This window comes from Apteryx mantelli, chromosome 1 (genome assembly GCF_036417845.1).
Source record: "Apteryx mantelli isolate bAptMan1 chromosome 1, bAptMan1.hap1, whole genome shotgun sequence".
NCBI lineage: Eukaryota > Metazoa > Chordata > Aves > Apterygiformes > Apterygidae > Apteryx > Apteryx mantelli.
In genome coordinates this window covers 28,193,418-28,212,370 of record NC_089978.1, presented here as the reverse complement: position 1 = coordinate 28,212,370, position 18,953 = coordinate 28,193,418, and the positions used below count along the sequence as shown (strand labels likewise).

General features: G+C 36.2%; 1 protein-coding gene across 1 annotated transcript in view; it reads right to left on the bottom strand.

Moving 5' to 3' along the window:
• Positions 1 to 18,953, bottom strand: part of NBEA (neurobeachin) — a 539,268-nt gene that overhangs the window by 41,559 nt on the left and 478,756 nt on the right. Inside the window, exons 49-50 of the mRNA XM_067291201.1 lie at positions 17,913 to 18,065; positions 6,542 to 6,709 (exon numbers count right to left, since the gene is read on the bottom strand). Coding sequence (XP_067147302.1) covers positions 6,542 to 6,709; positions 17,913 to 18,065 — 321 coding nt within the window. The remainder of the gene's footprint in view (positions 1 to 6,541; positions 6,710 to 17,912; positions 18,066 to 18,953) is intronic.

Here is an 18,953-nt window from a genome sequence, read left to right as displayed (position 1 = left end):
CCAGGTTATGATTTCTGATTCCTTGTCATAAATAGCTTGTGCTACTTAGGGTAGGGACTCACAGAAAGTTATTTTGTAGTAAAACAGGAAGCATAGGTAAAATGCTTCAGCTATTCTACAGCAAACACCTTCAGAATGCCCTTTCCCCTGAATGAGAAACATGTAAAATAGCCCACATTAATTTCTAAATAAAAGCCTGTATATTCGGCAGTTACTGTGTGATAACTGACCTGATGCAATATATTCTAATTCCGTATTGAATATTCTCATTTAAGGTGTCTCCTTCTGTATTCACTGCCCTCCATAAGAATCTTTACCTACAGAAATGAGCATCTTACCCTCAAAAATCCCCATAATTTCCTTTTTGATCTACAGAGAGCTATCAAAACAAAGTAACTGCAAATAAAGACTCTTCTCTTTCCATTAACAGGAGAGGAGACTGAGCGCTGAAACTCAGTCTGGAAAGATAAAATTGATTATACACACAGACACTCCCAGAGTGACATGCAAGAATCCATTTAGTTTTCTGTTGATCATCTCTTCACACATACAGAATATACTCACAGGCAAACAAAAATACCATAAACTAATTGAGGTATTTTTCTAATAAACTGGGTATAAATTCAGAAAAAAAAAAATTCTCTTTTGTATGCCTGGAAAACATTTAGCAGTGAAGGAGGTGTAGAGTTCTTGACAAAAATCAACAGAATTTGAGTATACATTTCTCAAAGAAGAAAAGAGCCCTTAGCATATAAGAAAATAATTTCTATTTTGATTAAGGCTTTTTCTTGAATAACTCTTTTTGCTGCACAGATTCCTTCAATTAATTTAGAAAGAAGAAGATATCAATACTACTCGCAGTTTCCTAGTTATTTCACAACTATCCATATTCATGTCTAACAACGACTGTTCCTAGAGAGGAAGCTAAGACCATCCCTTGTATGGAGGCAATTAAGCACAACCAAACGTGTAAGTGGCCAGTGCTGTGGGTACAATTCAATCAAGCAGATCCATAGGGGTGGTTTTGATATTCTTGTCACATCAAAGAAACAGAGCACAGAAAAAAAAAAAAAGATCTAACAAGTTATAAATGAAATAAGAATAAATAAGGAATAACTCTGAGCAAGAGCAAGAACAAGCACATGGCGTAAGGGCTTGCATTACCTTGAAAGTGTTATATAGTGGTATTAGGATAGCATGTTAATTTTTTCCTCATAAATTTTCCAGGTTCAGCCACCAGGGAAAGGCTAGCATTTCAGCTCCCTTTGTTAAAGATATATCTATCTTGCTGAGTCTTGACAGCCCTATCATGTCAGCCCTCTGTAGTAGCAAAGAGTGTTTCGGCAAGAAGGGGGAGGGAGAAAAAAAAGAAAAAAAAAAAAGAAGTGAAAACTGATGTGATCTACTCTGCTTCCTGTGGGCATATTTCACTATAGCAGATCCAGAGGGATGCTTTGTTATTCCTGTCAGATCAAAGAAAGAGATAACAGAAGAAAATATAATAGGAAAAATAAAACCCAGAAATGAGGGTAACTGAAAAGCACTGCAAGACTACCACATCATTATGACTTTTCAAATCATTTAAATATGCTAAATATCAAGTCCCCACCAAAGAAATAAATATTGCATAGGCCATATGCTTTGTTTGCTGCCAGCAAAACTGTCCTACTAGGATTACTTTATGGGCGCAGCACCTGACTGTCAAACACTAGCAATTTTAATCATTTTTCAATTTGCTGTGTGAGTTGCAAGTATGCTCAGGTATTTTGACAGGTGTCTGCTCAGAACAAATATCTGCGGCCAGCAGCTTCATACAGGCTTGCTTTTCTGCGCACTGACAATTCCTGTTGGAGCGGAGGGGACGCAAGCTTTCGTTGAACGGGCAGCATACACGCAGCACAGCCACCGTACTGCACAGCCTCTCTGGATTTGCAACCAACAGTGAGCACACGAAAAACAAAAAAGTTAGCCTGAAGTACAGTGCAAACCAATAACTGTGTACTATAATGTGCCACTTGGTCTTTTAAAACATGTCTTATCACAAAGAAGTTGAACAACTAAAAAAAGTGGACAGAGAACCAGCAATAATTTTAAACTACAGAGAACCTGAAATATTACTTTTCTGTGAGGCTAAACACAAAATGTGCTTTGGATATTCCATGTGATTAATTTATTATAACCTAACTGAACATTCCCATTTAATTATTTTCAGCCTAATCTGCAAGGCAGTACTAAAAACAATTTTAGCTCTTTTGTTGGTTTTCTAACAGTGTAACTATGCTGTGCCCTCTTCAGCCACAACACTTTGCATCATGCAAAACAAGTTCTTAACTTAAAAAAAGACTATTTATTGACTTTGAGTGTCCACATTTTGAGGTGTCTGGACGCTTGGTAATTGCAAAAAGCCCAACATTCTTCCAGGGATTTTAAGTTGGATAAACAGAAATTGGGTAAAAAGAGGCCCCTAAAATCTCTAGTCACTTTGGGGGAATTAAGCCAGAAGAGTTTCTATTGATCAGTGTATGGAATTATATTTTCCTAAAGAAACGAGCCAATAACACAGGAGCATCATAACAGATCACGTTTCAGATATTGGTCTTTACACATTAGCATTCTTAGCTTCAATCCTCTGAAGTCAACTGAATCTGTGTAGTGGAAAGGATTTGGATTATGATGTAAACTAACAGTAAAGACAATTCCAAATAACATCTAATGTCCAACGTAACTACTGTTTACATATTAAAAAGAGATACAGGCTTTGTACCAGGGATGTTCTGTCATGTTTCTCCACAGGAGAAGACTGTCATGGTAAAGTTCATTATCAATTACTGCTTTACAAGTACAAGATGAGTTAAGCTGTCATAACTTTCTCAACCAGAGATCCTGTGCTGTCAAAGAATGTCAATTTTTAATCTGACAAAAGGAAGAAAATTATCTGTTATTCTGACCTCTAATTTCTTGACATTTTAATGCTGTAATTGCTGTGGTTAGTGCTGCAACCATGATTTCACCTGTCAAGTAAGAATGAATCAATATCATTAAGCTGTTCTTTGAATTTTAGTTTTCACCTGACTGCTTTTTCTTCAAAAAAGACAAATATACAAATGAGAAAATACAAAAGATTGCAATGAAAAATAAAAGAATAATTAATATGGGGGCTGAAAAATGTTTATTTTTTGCTACACATTTTTTCTGCTCCTTATTATAATATGAAAACAATTTTGGAATGTACAGAATAAGAAGCCACTTGAACTGATAGAATTGAAGAGCTTCCAAATTTCTGATCAGAAATGATCTAAACAAAATTATCTTTAAACATTCTGTACAGCAAGTCAAGACTTTCATTCTGATCTCATCACTATTTGAAATATATTAAGGTGATCACATATTTTTGTGGCATCAGAAAATCACAAAGTTGTTTGAAATATCAAAATCAGTATCTTTAAATGAAATCAGTATATTTGTATATATCGGTATAACCATCTACAGCTCTTAAGTTCCCAAAGACCTATTACAGGAACAGAAATATCTGATTTTATACACTCTGGTAACCTAAAATATAATGCTATTGCAGCATTCCAGTTTTACCCTTTGTGAAATTGCAGAATAGAAAATGAAGGAATAACTTCTAAGAAGGCCAGAGTGATTCTCTTATACTGAACAGGTCAAAAGGAAAATGCACAGGACATTTTTCCAGTGTTAGATGGACGACAGTTCTTAAGAGACTGCCTGTGCAGCCTGTGCACATGAGAAAGAAGTGACTAATGGGAGGGATGAACTATCCCATCATTGAAAATATTTTTGTTTCAGACAGATAGCTATTGAAATTACTCTTACACCACTCTTAACAGAAAGCTAAGAACAATATATTCCTCCGTGTTCAAGTGAGGTGGTCAAGGAACGGGTGGAAGTGAAAAAGCCATGGAATAGTGTGAATAGGCCACTGGGATCTGAATTTTTAAATGATGTGTTTCAGTAAGCCTTGGAGCCTTATTTCATTTGACAGGTTCTACTGAGACTCAGCTCAGTATGAAATTAGTTATGGCCACAGTTTGAGGAGGCTACCAATTTATCTGAGTTCATTGGTCTGATAGGGGCTGCTACTGATAAAGTTGCATTGATTTGCTTATAATCAATTCTTGAGAATGTTCAATATATGTTTCAGTCTATTTAGAAAATAAATCTCAGGAGTATTTTGATATCGAGATAAAAGATTTCCTGAATAGTTGCAAACCTTAATTCATTTTAAGTTACAGTGTTTCCAACTTAAAATGCCAGGCACCAACACCTGCCACTGTAAAGCACGCTGAACAATTGTAATCATCATTTTTAAAACTGTTGGTGTGCCTATAATGATATTTCTGCAATTTTAAGTGGTCTTCATAGTTTTTTGTTTGTTTGTTTGTTTATAATTTATTTTCTGGAATATCTAGTACAAGCAAGAAAAAAAAACAAAGAAAATTATGCAAACAAAGCAGATTAAATAGAACAGACTATAACGGAAACATGACATCCAAATACCTGATCTTCTAGATGATCTAGATGTCAAAAGCTTCACCACTGGCCAGAGAATGTCTGCTAGTTTCATAAACAGAGTTCAGAGAAATGAAAAAGGCTCTAAATCTGCCTATGTATACACAACCATGTTGTAAGTTCTGAATAAAAATGTTTAAAAAGTATTTTTTTAAACCCATTTATACCAAACCACAGACCACCAGTGTTTGAACTCTCTTGGAGGAGAAAGCATATTATTTTTATACACAAACATACAATTTTATAAATCTCTCTATAATAAAAATTAAGAGGATCCATTTTTTACTAGACATTTTGTCTTCTCGTCACTAAAAATGAATTTTATTTACTAATCCAACTTGTGGAAATGAAGATAAAATTGTGCTTTTAGAAGTTTACAGCACAAATAAAAGCATAAGAAGAGGCTTATATGCTGCTATTGACTGACAGGGTATGGGCTAGATGTTCAAGTGAGTGAACAAAAATATCTCCATAAATTTCTTGAAATTTCTGATGACAAGTTATGCATGTAAGTAGAGCCACAGGAGAGCTGAAGAGTCTCATCATGTCATAAGATGTTAAATAAGGTGCACAGATAGACAGATAGGCCTCAATCATATAAGCTGCCCTGTGGGAGCAGACCCTTAAAGTCAAGACATAGGAGTCTGCCCATGCAAATCAGGACCTTAAGCCATGCAAATCCCTTGTATTCATGGTTCTTGACACCTGTTTTAGACTTTAAAAAACACCGTTCCTTTGTGTACACAGTTTTTTACCTTATTGACTCTTCTCCGTCTCAGAGTCTTTAAATCCAGAAAACAACTACGTAGATGTTAACATTAAACTTTTGAGTCATTGGAATCAATGCAATTCATCTCATTCTCAAAAACAAGCAAGTACTAACTGTTTACAAAATATAAGCTTTATAGTGCATGTTGTGAAGATCCAGCCATAACAATCTGCTGGTCTGAATTCTTTTGGTTCTTCTGCCCCTGATAAGGCATAAAATGTAGAAAGATGCACACAATGCACTACTGAAAAAACATGACAAAACCCAATATCTAGCTGAATACAAATGCTTTTTAGAATCCATATCTTTCTAAAATCTGTAGATTCACATCTCCAAGGCTTAAAAACAAACAAATAAACAAACAAACAAAAACCCATTGCCTGGCAATGTATAAATTATTACTGTTTTGCATACAGCAGATGGTAGCTATCTGGGGGAATGGAAGATTGTGTGTACAGCTTCATCACAGCAGTACTCATCTAGCAGCTGTTGCTTCTTCACACTTTTCACCTATTTTCAATTGTTTTATCCAGTGAATGGATGATATTACAGAAATAATTATTCAAATTAATAGTCTTACTAAAAACAAATACGGTGACTGGAATCTATCAGGATATCTAGTAGAATTTTTCTTGACATTTACGCATAAAATTTAAAACACACTTGTATATATACACATATATAAACATTATACACATATTTACACAAACACATATTTGTATGCACACAATTCCAGCTATTAGCTAACATTTTCCATTTTAGTGACATTGTGATTACTTTACATAATTAACACCAAAGTAATTGAATCATTTCTATTTTCCATCTATTCCATTTCTATTCTAATTCAGATACACAATCTCTCCTACATTTTCTGACTGAAAAGGTTAGAATTTTTCCCTATGACTATGACAATGTTTTGTTTAAGATTTTCAGCTCTACTAACTGAATTCTTTAAAAGTAAATTATAACAAGTAGCAGAATCTATATTACAGAATATACATTACACTGCAATTTCCCATATCACAGCTGCCCATTAAATATATTAGTAATTTCAAGCAAACAAAATACTGTGGGACATCTGTTTTCTTGCTAGCTTATGAATACTTCTAAAGTCACCTAGGTCCTAAGTTCTGAATCAAATCACACACTACAATTTTTTCCAGCAGTGAAAGATGGAAAAAGAACCAATTCTTGTGAGATGACAGCAGTTTTTAGAATGAAACAGCAGTAAACACCTACCTCCCTGAGGACAGGATCAGTGATACTGTCCAGGTTCACAGAGCCTTCATATGTTAGGTAGTGGAAAACGTTGAGTGCACGCACTGCTTCTGGTCCTCGTTGCTTGTAGCCAAATATAAGGTCAATCCACTGATGAAGCTGACATGATACAAACTCACTTTCCAGGGCCTGCAAGTGAAATTCAGAGTTAGGTCTTAAATTCCAACTCACAATTTCACGCTTAAATTATGTTTTATCTTCTCCTATTAACTGAGGAAACATAATGGACATGATTACATTTCTTGTTTAGGTTTATCCAATGTATTTGAAATCCTTCAAACATTAAAAAGTAGATATAATTATATTGGGAGAAAAACTAAAAACATATTCTTCATCTTTTATTCAACTCTATATCAAGTTAATCTTCTTCATCTCAGCTACTGGGTTTCTCCTAGCTGCAAGGTTTTTAATTATTAGTTTTTGGAGTTGACAAGTAAGCTAGGTAATTTGTCGGAAAAATTGATGGAAATAAGAAAACAATTTCAAAAACCCAGTCCTCCAACTCATTTTCCAACTAGTTCTAATCAGTCTTAAATATAAAATGGAATCTTATGGATTAAAAAGCTCTATTAGCAAAAATAAATTCTGAACTCTGTGTGAATTGTGACTTACTGAGTAATTTCTCGAAGTCAAAAAGCATTTTTCACATTCATTTTTTATATTAGGTTGATTTACTAGAGAAAAGACAGGCCGTGACTAGCTAGTTCAAAAATGAATTCAAAGATTTCTATTCCTTTGCCCAGCATATGGAAAGAAATTAATTCTAGCCAGAGGAAATCATGATAGTGTTACTACTGAGTCTGATCCAAACAATCTGCCTTTATTAGACATTATTGGCTGCATTATTAGATATCACTGCTTGACACTCATTTGGTCTTCCCTAAAACTCCCTTAAGAGAAGGACTGTGATAAATGGGAACTGATATTAAAATGAGGATTCTTGTTCCATTATCAAGGTTTTTATGTGTGTCCTTGCCTGAACTACATCACAGTCCTAGTCTTGTACTGTGTCATATACCTAGTGTCCCCTAACTCAGGGAGAGTTTTAGATCTGGGAACTAAATTCCCATTCATTTTTAGAACACAGAAAATTAAGCTATTAGTAGACTGATCTTGCTTGATTAACAGATCTTTTGTTACTGCAGTAGTTTACATTCTTTATGATTATTGAGCTTTGCGTTTGTAGAACACAGGATCCCTTTGTGCCCATACGCAGAAATAGAGCTTTAGAAGCACAGTAAGATGACTGCCTACAGTGAAGCGCTGTCCTGATTTACACTGATTTCACTTTTAAAATTTATAGAGAATTTGGTGCTGCATCAATACTATCTAGTTATGAGCATCAGAGAACAGAAAATTAGGTGGTGTGGGGACAGCATACTTTGTGAATTTTATTACAGCTTTTATTATTGAGCATGTCAAACATGTTATAATTTATTCCAAAAGAAGAAAGTAAATCTGAAAGGTCTTCTGAAGAGGTATATAAAGTAGTGTTCAGGAATACTAATTTGCTAAGTACCTCTAGGTACTACTTCTCACATTGTAACACACTGGTATGAAAACTGTTTTTTCTGAACATAGCTAGAATTCAACAAAGTGTGCTGTTATCTAGCTAGTTCTTAAAGTGAAGGTATTTATTCACTGCGCATTTAGTAGAAAATTGGGCTCCTGTATTAACGTTTCTGAAAAATAGAATCAGCATTAAGACAATTTATTATGTAAACATGCATGTCAAGTCCACCATTACTCACTGCAGGCAGGAAGAGTTAGCAGCAACCCTCTAAATTATATTATCTAATACTTTTCATTTTCAAAGATTTGTGTGGTTTATTTGTTTTCTTTTACGAGAAATTCTAGCATACTGCCACTACTCAAAGGAAATCCTTTCCAGCTAGGACAGGGCTTCATATCTGTTCCAGGAAATTTTAAGTTTTGCAGGGAGATAAACCTTGGGGAAAAAATTTTTTTTTCATTTTACTCATTTACATTGCAAAGAGCAGTTTCAAGCCACTTGCAGAAATAATCATCAGCCGTTAGGCCGAGCGATGCAGTAACCATGGGGAGCAGCCCCCTGCCAGCACCGCCGGGGCAGCAGCACGCAGGGCAGCCTCTCCCCTCTGCCTCCCCAGATCAGTGATTCCCAGTACATTTTCCCTCTAAAGCTCCACTTGGAAGAGGAACTCTCTATGGCATGCGAGAAAACTCGGCCGTGGTCTGCCCATCCCAGGGAATGCTATTCCTGAGCAAAATGGATGGGGAGGATCAGTCTTAAGAGTTGATCTGTGACTCGGTTTTCAAGGGCTTAAGATCAGCAGACTACAAGGTGCTATAAAGAAATGTTGCAGAGAACCATGTAACATCATTGGACATCATATGCAAATTATGACTAATAGTATTTAAATAGCATTAATACTATTTAATAGTAAATACTATTTAAAATACTATTTAGCTTCAAAGCATGTCTCCCAATAAATTAAGAAATGCCAGATCCTTAATTATAGCGTACTGAGTGCGTGTAACATGATGTAGTCAATAATTACATGATCTCACATAATCTTTTCTATAAGCACTTTTATCTCATGCAGCATGCAGGATGTTAGCATGAAAGGATAAAATTAAGTGTGCCAAGACCATCATAAATAAAGCATTTCCTAATTTTTAGATGCTCAGTTTTAAATGTTCTTTTGTATGTAATTAAATCTAAAATACAGTTTAAAGCCTGTTGTCTTTCCAACATCTGTCTCGGACCAACTCATAGCTGGCAGCCTAGCTGTTCTCTTCCTTCTCTGAGTTCTGCATATTTATAAGCATTTTTTTTTGCATCCATACCTATTATTTATTTGCTAATAAAGTAATTCATGGAGAAAAATGTTAGGTTTTTGTTTTGGTCAAAAAGACCACCTTTACTTCTAGAGTATGCAGAACATTTCAGGAAAATGACTAAATTTTTAGACGGATGTAGGTGCTATTTAAATGTAGGACAGTAAAAGTTGTAAAAATAAATGCTGGGGTCAAATCAGCATATTTCACACATTATCTTCTCTAACATCCTCTTCCCCCCGTTAAGAAAGTTGAATATCTACGTTATGTTTCCCTGAGGCAGTTTTAACTTGCATGACCAGACCTTACTCAGCAGCTGGTCATCCCAGGGAAGGTCTTACTGACACTGGCAGTTTTGGAGAACTTCTATTTCACACGGATGAACTGTTCTTTAATAACTTCCTAAATAAACGAGCTATCTTTTAACAGCAGCATGTCATGTCTTCTATCTCCAATTCTTTAAGCAGGTTGATTGTACTGTGCAAGTCTATGCTTCTTTAAAGGTCTGTACATTGAAATGCAATAAAAGATGTGGGGAAATTTTCAAGGGTTGAATTTAATTATTTTAAACTAAAAATTTCAGAATTCCACACAAAATGAGAAATCCAAAGAATTACTGTCAGTGAGGCTGGGCCTGAGTGATAGGGTGCACTTGCAGTTGGGCCACCGAAAGGCTGCCAAGACCTACACAGCCCTTGGTGGGGATCAGGCTCCTGACCTGCGCTTTCCAACCCGGACTTGGCTGAGTCAGGATAAAGCTCCTGCCACTGACGTGAGGTCTGCTACCTGGCTTGCCGGTACCGCTCACAAGTACTTCTGTTACGCTATTCATGCGATTCGATACTTATAGGATCCTTGCCCTAATTTGCTGTAATGCACAGACTGCTCCCTCTCTCTTTAAGTACCTCCTGAAAATTTATGAGCTGTTCACTGTCAACAGGACATGGTTTGGTTTCTCAAGGATATGCAATGCTCAGTAAGGAATAGGTTGAGGGAATTTTCTGCGCAAAAAATAATTTGTAGGTACAGTAGCAACAGGATACAGAAAAAGACAATAATAAGATCTTTAAAATAGGCTGGTTATTGCCTTGCAGAACAGAGTTTCTGAGAACATTTTGACTTTAAAAAATTTGGGGGGCTTTTAACTTTTGGGGAGTATTTTCAATCTGAAAATTAAGAAAATAAAAAAACCCCTAACTTATATAAATATATATTATTATTTAAGGCTTTTAATAGATTCTTACTGTTAAACAGAAATGAGCTAATATCTTGCTTGTTTTCTATTTTAATTAAAATATACAGAAAACAATTAGAGTTATATTTTGGCACTCTCAAACTGAACTTGTTTGGACCACTGTTATATATTATTACTGCTTCATTTTCAAATTGTAATATTCAAGTCACAGTACTTTTTCATAGTTTTTGTTTTGAGTAAGGAATCTCTTATGTTATTATTTTAAATGTAAGATGACTTGTACTGTCAATACTAAACTGTAAGCAGTATTAGGTGTCCAGTGGAAGGCAAATAAATATTTTAAAGTGAAGGTACTGTGTTTTTTGTGTGTTTGCATGCAAGGGTAAGCACATGCATTCCACAGGTTGAAAATCTGATCTCAAACTGTTATAAAATATAAATATGTATTAGTAAGTTTATACACACACACATGTATATATGTATGTACGTAAAATAATTAAATTAAAGGTAATACTAGCCAAGTTACCATTGGACAGCGTTAAGTACTACAGCTATTTTCAAATTAATTTATGGAGAAAATACAGGAATTTTCTATATCACTCCTCAGTAACATTAACCTTTTAAGCTATGGACAGCTGAAAATCTTGCCTAAAGAACTTAAAACTCTTCCCCCCAAAATGCCAAGACTTGTGAAGTATGAATGCCAATGGTATCCTGGGCTGCATCAGAAAGAGTGTTGCCAGCAGGTCGAGGGAGGTGATTCTCCCCCTCTCCTCAGCCCTGGTGAGGCCACATCTGGAGTACTGCGTCCAGTTCTGGGCTCCCCAGTACAAGAGGGATGTGGCACTACTGGAGCAAGTCCAGCGAAGTGCCACAAAGATGATTAGGGGACTGGAGCATCTCTCTTATGAGGAAAGGCTGAGAGAGCTGGGCTTGTTTAGCCTGGAGAAGAGAAGGCTGAGAGGAGATCTTATCAATGTGTACAAGTATCTGAAGGGAGGGTGTCGAGAGGATGGGGCCAGACTCTTTTCAGTGGTGCCGAGCGACAGGACGCGAGGCAATGGGCACAAACTGAAACACAGACACTTCCATCTTAACATGAGGAAAAACTTTTTCACTGTGAGGGTGACAGAGCACTGGAACAGGTTGCCCAGAGAGGTGGTGGAGTCTCCTTCTCTGGAGATATTCAAAATGCGCCTGGATGCAATCCTGTGCAATGTGCTCTAGGTGACCCTGCTTGAGCAGGGGGGTTGGACTAGATGATCTCCAGAGGTCCCTTCCAACCTCAGTGATTCTGTGATTCTGTGATTCTGTGAATGCTGCACACTCTCCTCCAATCCCAATTTGGTGCTAAAATTATTTTTATAGAAATTCCAGGAGGAGGCATTGTTTTTTATTTTAACGCACAGCATATATTGTGTAAAGAAATCCATGGGATGGGGCCCTAGAAGGAAGAGGGGTCCAAGAAAGCTGGTTAATATTCAAGGATCACTTCCTCCAAGCTCAAGATTGGTGAATCCCTGTGAGTAAGAAGTCAAGCAAAAGGAGCAGGAGACCTGCATGGATGAGCAAGGAGCTCCTGGCAAAACTCAAACAGAAGAAGGAAGTGTACAGAAGGTGGAAGCAGGGACAAGCCACCTGGGAGGAATATAGGGACGTCGTCCGAGTATGTAGTGATGGGACTAGGAAGGCCAAGGTCCATTTGGAGTTGAATCGGGCAAGGGATGTCAAGGACAAGAAGGGCTTCTTCAAATATATCAGTAGCAAGAGGAAGACTAGGAAAAATGAGGGCCTGCTGCTGAATGGGGTGGGTGCCCTGGTGACGAAGGATGCAGAGAAAGCAGAGTTACTGAATGCCGCCTTTGCTTCAGTCTTTACTGCTCAGGCCAGCCCTCAGGAACCCCAGACCCTGGAGGCAAGAGAGAAAGTCTGGAGAAAGGAAGACTTTCCCTTGGTGGTGGAGGATCGGGTTAGGCATCACTTTAGCAAACTTGACATCCACAAGTGCACGGGCCCTGATGGGATGCACTCAGAAGCGCTGAGAGAGCTGGCGGATGTTATTGCTGGGTCACTTTCAATCATCTTTGAAAGGACATGGAGAACAGGAGAGGTGCCTGAGGACTTAAATTCAGTATGTTTAAAATAGTTCTTCAGAAGTACTCTGAGATACTTTGGTTTTGCAGATCTGCTTTAATAAAGCATCAGCTACTTTACTGTCTCAGCCTGTGATCTGGGTTTTTCTTGTTTCTTCTTACATCCGCACACCTAAGTAGCCATGAATTGTGCAGATTCTCTCAGCCTAGTATTTCAGTGACTCATTTGCCATTTCTTGGACTGATTGTTGGAGTAAACTCTTTATCTCTTGCCATAAAATCAAACAGGAAATAGTGAAATCTGAAATTCATTTTGTTTGTTTAAACAAAACAATCTTTTAAAAAATGAAGCAGAAGCACATTCTACATATTTGGGTTGTTTAGGGATGTTTGCAGGGAAACTGATCCTTTACACATGCAGCTTATGATGTAAGTAGATTCTTCTGCAGTATTGAAAGTTTCAAAAAAAAAAAAAAATTGCTGCAATTTCCAAATTGGATTGAAACCCCCATGAGCTGTGGATGAATTTAATTGCATTAAGAACAAATGCAATTGTTCTTGCAATACACAAAATAAAATCAAACAAACTACTACTGATGAAGTAAAACAAAATCATATCTACTGCTTCTCTGGTAAAAAAGGAATGTCAACTGCTGCTGAATGGTGAGGAAAAAAGATAAATCTTCCAGAACCTTACAGCATGGAGATTTAATAATATATGTATTTAATGACTATTCAAGAAGCTTTTTAATTATGAAATACTATGCATGCTTCTGAGTAGCCAGGGAATAGTACAAAAAATATAACTGGTGGCAGAAGAGTGTAAATAAATCACTTCATAGAAAGAAAGAAAATTCAATCTTAATAACAGAGTTATGTAATAGTGACAAAATATGTATTACAAAAACAGGACAGCATTTAGACTCTCAGAAATATAATTTATAGTGAATGCATTTTACTCAACATTGTAATTTGTAATTTAATATGTGCATAAGCCATAATCAAAATATCATTATAATTAACTTTGAATTACACAATATTGCATCTTTTGTTTCCAAATTAAAGAATGCTTATTATAAAAGCTCTGCTTCAGTGTTTCACAGTGGTGTTCCCTGCCTTGATTTAGCATGCTTGACTTACTGATTGAATATGTTCTATTTCTGGCTCTCAGGGCTGCTCTAAGTCTGTGGGGACTGAGAGGCTGAGTAGGACTACAGATGCACATCTGTGGAAGGTTTTATGCGTTTTTTTTTTTTTTTTCTTTTTTCTGGTAAACTGGGAGATTATGATTGATGAGCCCAGCATTAGGGTAATGTTATCAGGGACACTTTCTGCCTCTGTCCTTTCTGACATCGCCGAGGTCAGACCATAATCATGTTAGCATTGAACATAGGGCTTTATTAATGTTTCATGAGTAAGTCCAGTGTAATCAGTCTAGCTTTGTATGGATAAATAAAACTGCTACAACAATCCCTGATTCCAGGCTCTAAATAAGTTTAATTTTCATGAGTTTAGTGGAATCACTTTTGATGGACCATTTTCATTTCTATTTCTGTGTTTACTTGGGAATGTAAAATACTCAACCGAACAATCAAACAAAGCAGTCCCAAAAAAACATTTTTTAGTTTGAACACAATTTTAGTAAAGTGTGTTAACTACTTGGTTAAATTGTTATGTCAATTTATGTCATTATGTCTCTATGATGTTTTCTATGGCCAGCCTCTGCTTGCTTTGCTAAGTCTCAGTATGCTGAAATTCTTGCTGTTATTGAAAGAAAATGTTTACATTTATAATTGTGTAAGTAAGCTGTATATACGGATTTGTATTTATTCCCATGTAAAATTACACATCATGTGTGACTGCAGCAAGCAAAAAATACATATGAAGATATGAGAATACTGTCAGCTAGGAAAACAAGAGCCCCCTCTGTGCTACCACATAGGATGCTTTACAGCGAAAGGAAATGACTACCACTGATTTCATTAGACAATGGATCAGGTTCACACTTGAAATATTCTTCCCTTTTCTGTGCCTTTTCCTGTAAACGTGTTCTCTGCTTGCTTTGCTAAGCCACGTGGAAATTCCCAATGTGCACCCACTTGCTATTTTACACCTCCGCACCACACCCATGCAATTTTTTTTTCTTGAGATAGATTCTTGTGCAACACACAAAGCTTGGCCTAGGGATGACCTAACTGAATAATACATCTGCTGACCAGCTCAAAACATGGACTCAGACATGAGGTAACAAATGTTAAACCTTCCAATTTGTTCCCTAAAGTACATTTTCTCATACTTTGTCCAGTCTATTTTTAGTGCCCAAAACAAGAAGGTAGAAGCAGTTTGTTCCATGTGCTAATAGATCCCTATGTGAGGAAGTTTTTCTGATAAATTATTACACATTTTACCTTTCAAAATATAATTCCATTACCTCTTATTACACGTTATCTACATTTCATAAAGGGATTATCCTGCTTTAGCTACTTGCTACTTCTATATAATAAGCTTTATAAAAAACTATTCACATATCATGCTCTTTAAACAGTCCAGAGTTATTCACATTGTTTCTATTCTCTGAACTCCATCCAATTTTGAATACTTCTGCCATCTAGTTGCCCAGAAATGAATCCAATAATCCAGGTGCAGTCTCAAAAGGACCATAGAAAGGTACTACTGTTTACATCCTCTGTGATGCAATCATTCTCCATAGATGGCCTCAAAATACACTTGTTCTTTCTGGTGCCATGTAGAATTACAGAGTGCTATCTAATGTAATTGCTGCTCATTATTACCCTTCCCTTGCTTCTGCTCTCTTTTGGTACTACTTTTGTTTCCAGATTTCTGCTTTCTATTGAATACCTATAATTCTTTTCTCCCAAGGTGATTTTCAGTGTATTTTCTGCACCTAATTCAAATAAATGCATGCCTCTTTCTCCTAATTCTAACAATTCCCAACTTTATATCATCTGTGAACTTCATCAGACTGCTCACTTGAAGATAGCATGGGTCTGTGGAGAGCCAGACTTTAACTACTGATCACGCTCTTGCTAAGACTAGATGCTGGGATGAATAAAGGCCGTGCAGAAAATGCCTCCAGGCCAAACTATATCATAACAGCATGATGCTCACATCTGTGGGGACACAGGTGGAAGAAAGAATAGGAAGGGTATGATATGTCAGTGAGATCATTTCTGATTTTAGGAACTGAGGAGTGCTCAAGAAGTTGAAGCCAGTAGTTCTAATACTACTCTGATCTTAACATAAGTTTGTCTATCCTGTGGCAATCTGAGCATACTTACACACATATGGAATCACTCGTTAGTGCTCTGACAGCTTAATATTTAAAAAGCATTTCCAGCTTTTAAATACCATCCTTTATTGAAAGTATAGTCCTGAAGGGGTATAAATGCTACACTCTAAATTCATGCAAGCAGCTGTTTTTCAGCAGCTGTAAATATCCCAGCACCAAACTCTTCCATAGAGAACTCCCTCTGCTATTTTCTCAAAAGCAGAAATTGCACCACAGAAATCAACATCACGTCATGCATATATTCAAGTGATCTCTTAACACAAAGTGCCTTTTTTCCTCATATTAATTTTTCCACCTTTGTACTTATAAAAGGAAAGATGGAGAAACACAATTTAGGATACAAGAAGGAGCATTCTTTATAAAATTTCCCAAAGGGTGTCATTAGTATGCATCTCATTATTTTCCCCAATAGGTGGCAGTTTGTTTATCCTTTTTCACTAAGGTATCACACTAAATGTATCTCCCTCTGTTCTCACAGATGTCAAAACTAAACCTCTGGTCAACTTCAGTGTAATTACTCCTGGGCCCTGTACTGGTTTAGCCACAGCCACGGTCTGAAAAGGGGCTCTACGCAGTGACATGGGCACTCCAGAGACACCTACCTGTGATTGTGCTTGTCACCCTGAAGAACGCTAGCCGAGGCTTGCAGCCCTTTTAGTCCACTTCCTTTTTGCTAAGAATATTGCACCTGAATTTAATGCTGAAAGCTGTGACAATTACTTGGTTTTTATAAAGAACGTTACAATACATGCGGCTATGAGAGAAACCAGCCAAGAAAAAGAAGGAAAATATTGTTCAGCTTTTTCCTGCCAGTGAAGGACTACTCCCTGGAAAACATTCCTCATGTTTTGTTTTGTGCATTTCATATGTCTCAAGTGATGAGGTTGCCATCGCTTCCTTAGGAGACTGCTGTACATATGCCAAATCATTTACTGTCCTAAATAGAGGACACTTCTAAATCACGGACATCTAGGAATAAGTTTGTTTTTATAATATTCTGCTATTCTTTTGAACTTCATATGGCTATTTTTTCCATCAACTCCCGAACAATTTCCTTTAAATATACAGTTCTTGAAATTAAATCGCCAAACTGATCATAAGAAAAACAACACTGGTAGATTTACAGTGCTACCACAAAAGCACTATAGGGAATAATGTACAAGCTGAACAGTTCTGCAACTGTATGGAAAAAAATAGCTTGAAAGAATGTATAAGCAATGCAGGTAATACACATTTTAAGGAAGATTCATTTCCAAATACAACTAGAAATTGAGCTATTGCTGGCCTAAACATCAGAATATACCTTGTTTTTCCTAAAAATGACTAGAAACATGCCTATGTATTAATTCTATTATTACCACATTATCTGTAAAATTATCAAAAATATACAATATAGATAAATGTTTTTCATGCTAAAATTCTGCAAACTTCATGGTGATTTACATCAGAGCAGTTCTTCTGCAAAATTTGTTCAGAGATAACAGTTGTTGGTTTAACTTTGTATTTCTGCACTTCCTGTTCATCTTTTTTGAACAGGAAGTACCTAGCTTTGGTCAAGTAAGGAACATACCATTTCTTTCTATACACAAGCATTTAAAACAATTTTTTTTTTCTTGTAGAAGACAGTCAGGAGGAACAGCCTGAATTTTTCAGGATGTCCTGTGTTGTTCAACTGATGCCCATCTGATGCCTTCTCATGAGGGAAGAAATAACTGAATTTCAAATTCCATTATTTGGGCACATTAAAGGAAAATCCATTGTAAAATAGTTCTGTCAAGCAAGACAGAATGAAAATTCTCTCTCACTTTTTCTTTTCCTTTTTAAACCTAATTCTAAAGAGGTAAAAAAATAGCAATAGGTTAGTTCATTAAAACACACACCTCACTACTCCAGCTAAACTAAAATGTTGCTTACCATCCTGTTGATACGGACAAAGTCTTCAGGCTTCTTGGCCCAAGGAGGGAGCTCAACGTCATTCACAACAATTTCATCTTCTCTGACTCCTAGATTATAACCATTACTGTTGACAAACATCTCCGGTAGGTAGTAAAACTCTGGAATTAACTCCTAGCAGGGAGAAAACATACCATGTAACTTTGCCTTTACACAGAGATGCTAAATGATGCTGCTAGAGTCAGTCTCTGTTGTAGTAGCCATTAAAACATTTGTGTCTGTCTCATGTTTCTGTGAAATTTTATAATCTATTTCTTGTACTTTAGTTCAAAAATACATATCATAATGAAATATTAGACAATATCTGCTTTTCCCGTATTTGTTTTCATAAAAAACATAATTTTGGAAAAGCAGTACATATCAATAAAACAGATCAGGATAATTCATACAAAAAACTGCATGCTGATCCTTCAATACTATAAATATGTCGGGTTTTTTAATCACTATTTAGCTAAACTTATTCAAAAGGAAAAAAAAGTTGCTAATATAACACTGTTTTGGTATTATTTCTCTATATGCTTTAATTGCATAAGAAAAGATGACAATTTGGCTACATACAAAAGGAAGTGCAATTCAGGGTGGATGAACTTTTCTACTTTAAGAAAATTCACCTCTACTTCTACTATAAGAAAAAAATATGGAAAGAAAAATGTCAGTTCAGCAAATGCCCTTAAAACATAAATACATGGTATTTAAGCTGTGAACATTCATTAACTGAGTAGCAAAGATCATCTGCAGTGTATTCTTGCATTTTAGATAAGTTTTCCCAGTTTCTAGGATAGTTAAATAGAAATGCAATAGTTTTGACATAATAAATATCTCCATTTGCTGCCGTCTACTATTTAAGTACTGAACTGCAATAACAAAAAAGATTTAAAACCCACCATCTCTTTTCTAATATCCAGATATGGATTAAATTCACTAAATTAAGTTGTTAAAAGCATTATGGCATTCAGTTGTGCGACATGATCAAAACCGATGACACAGCACCTGAAATCTGAA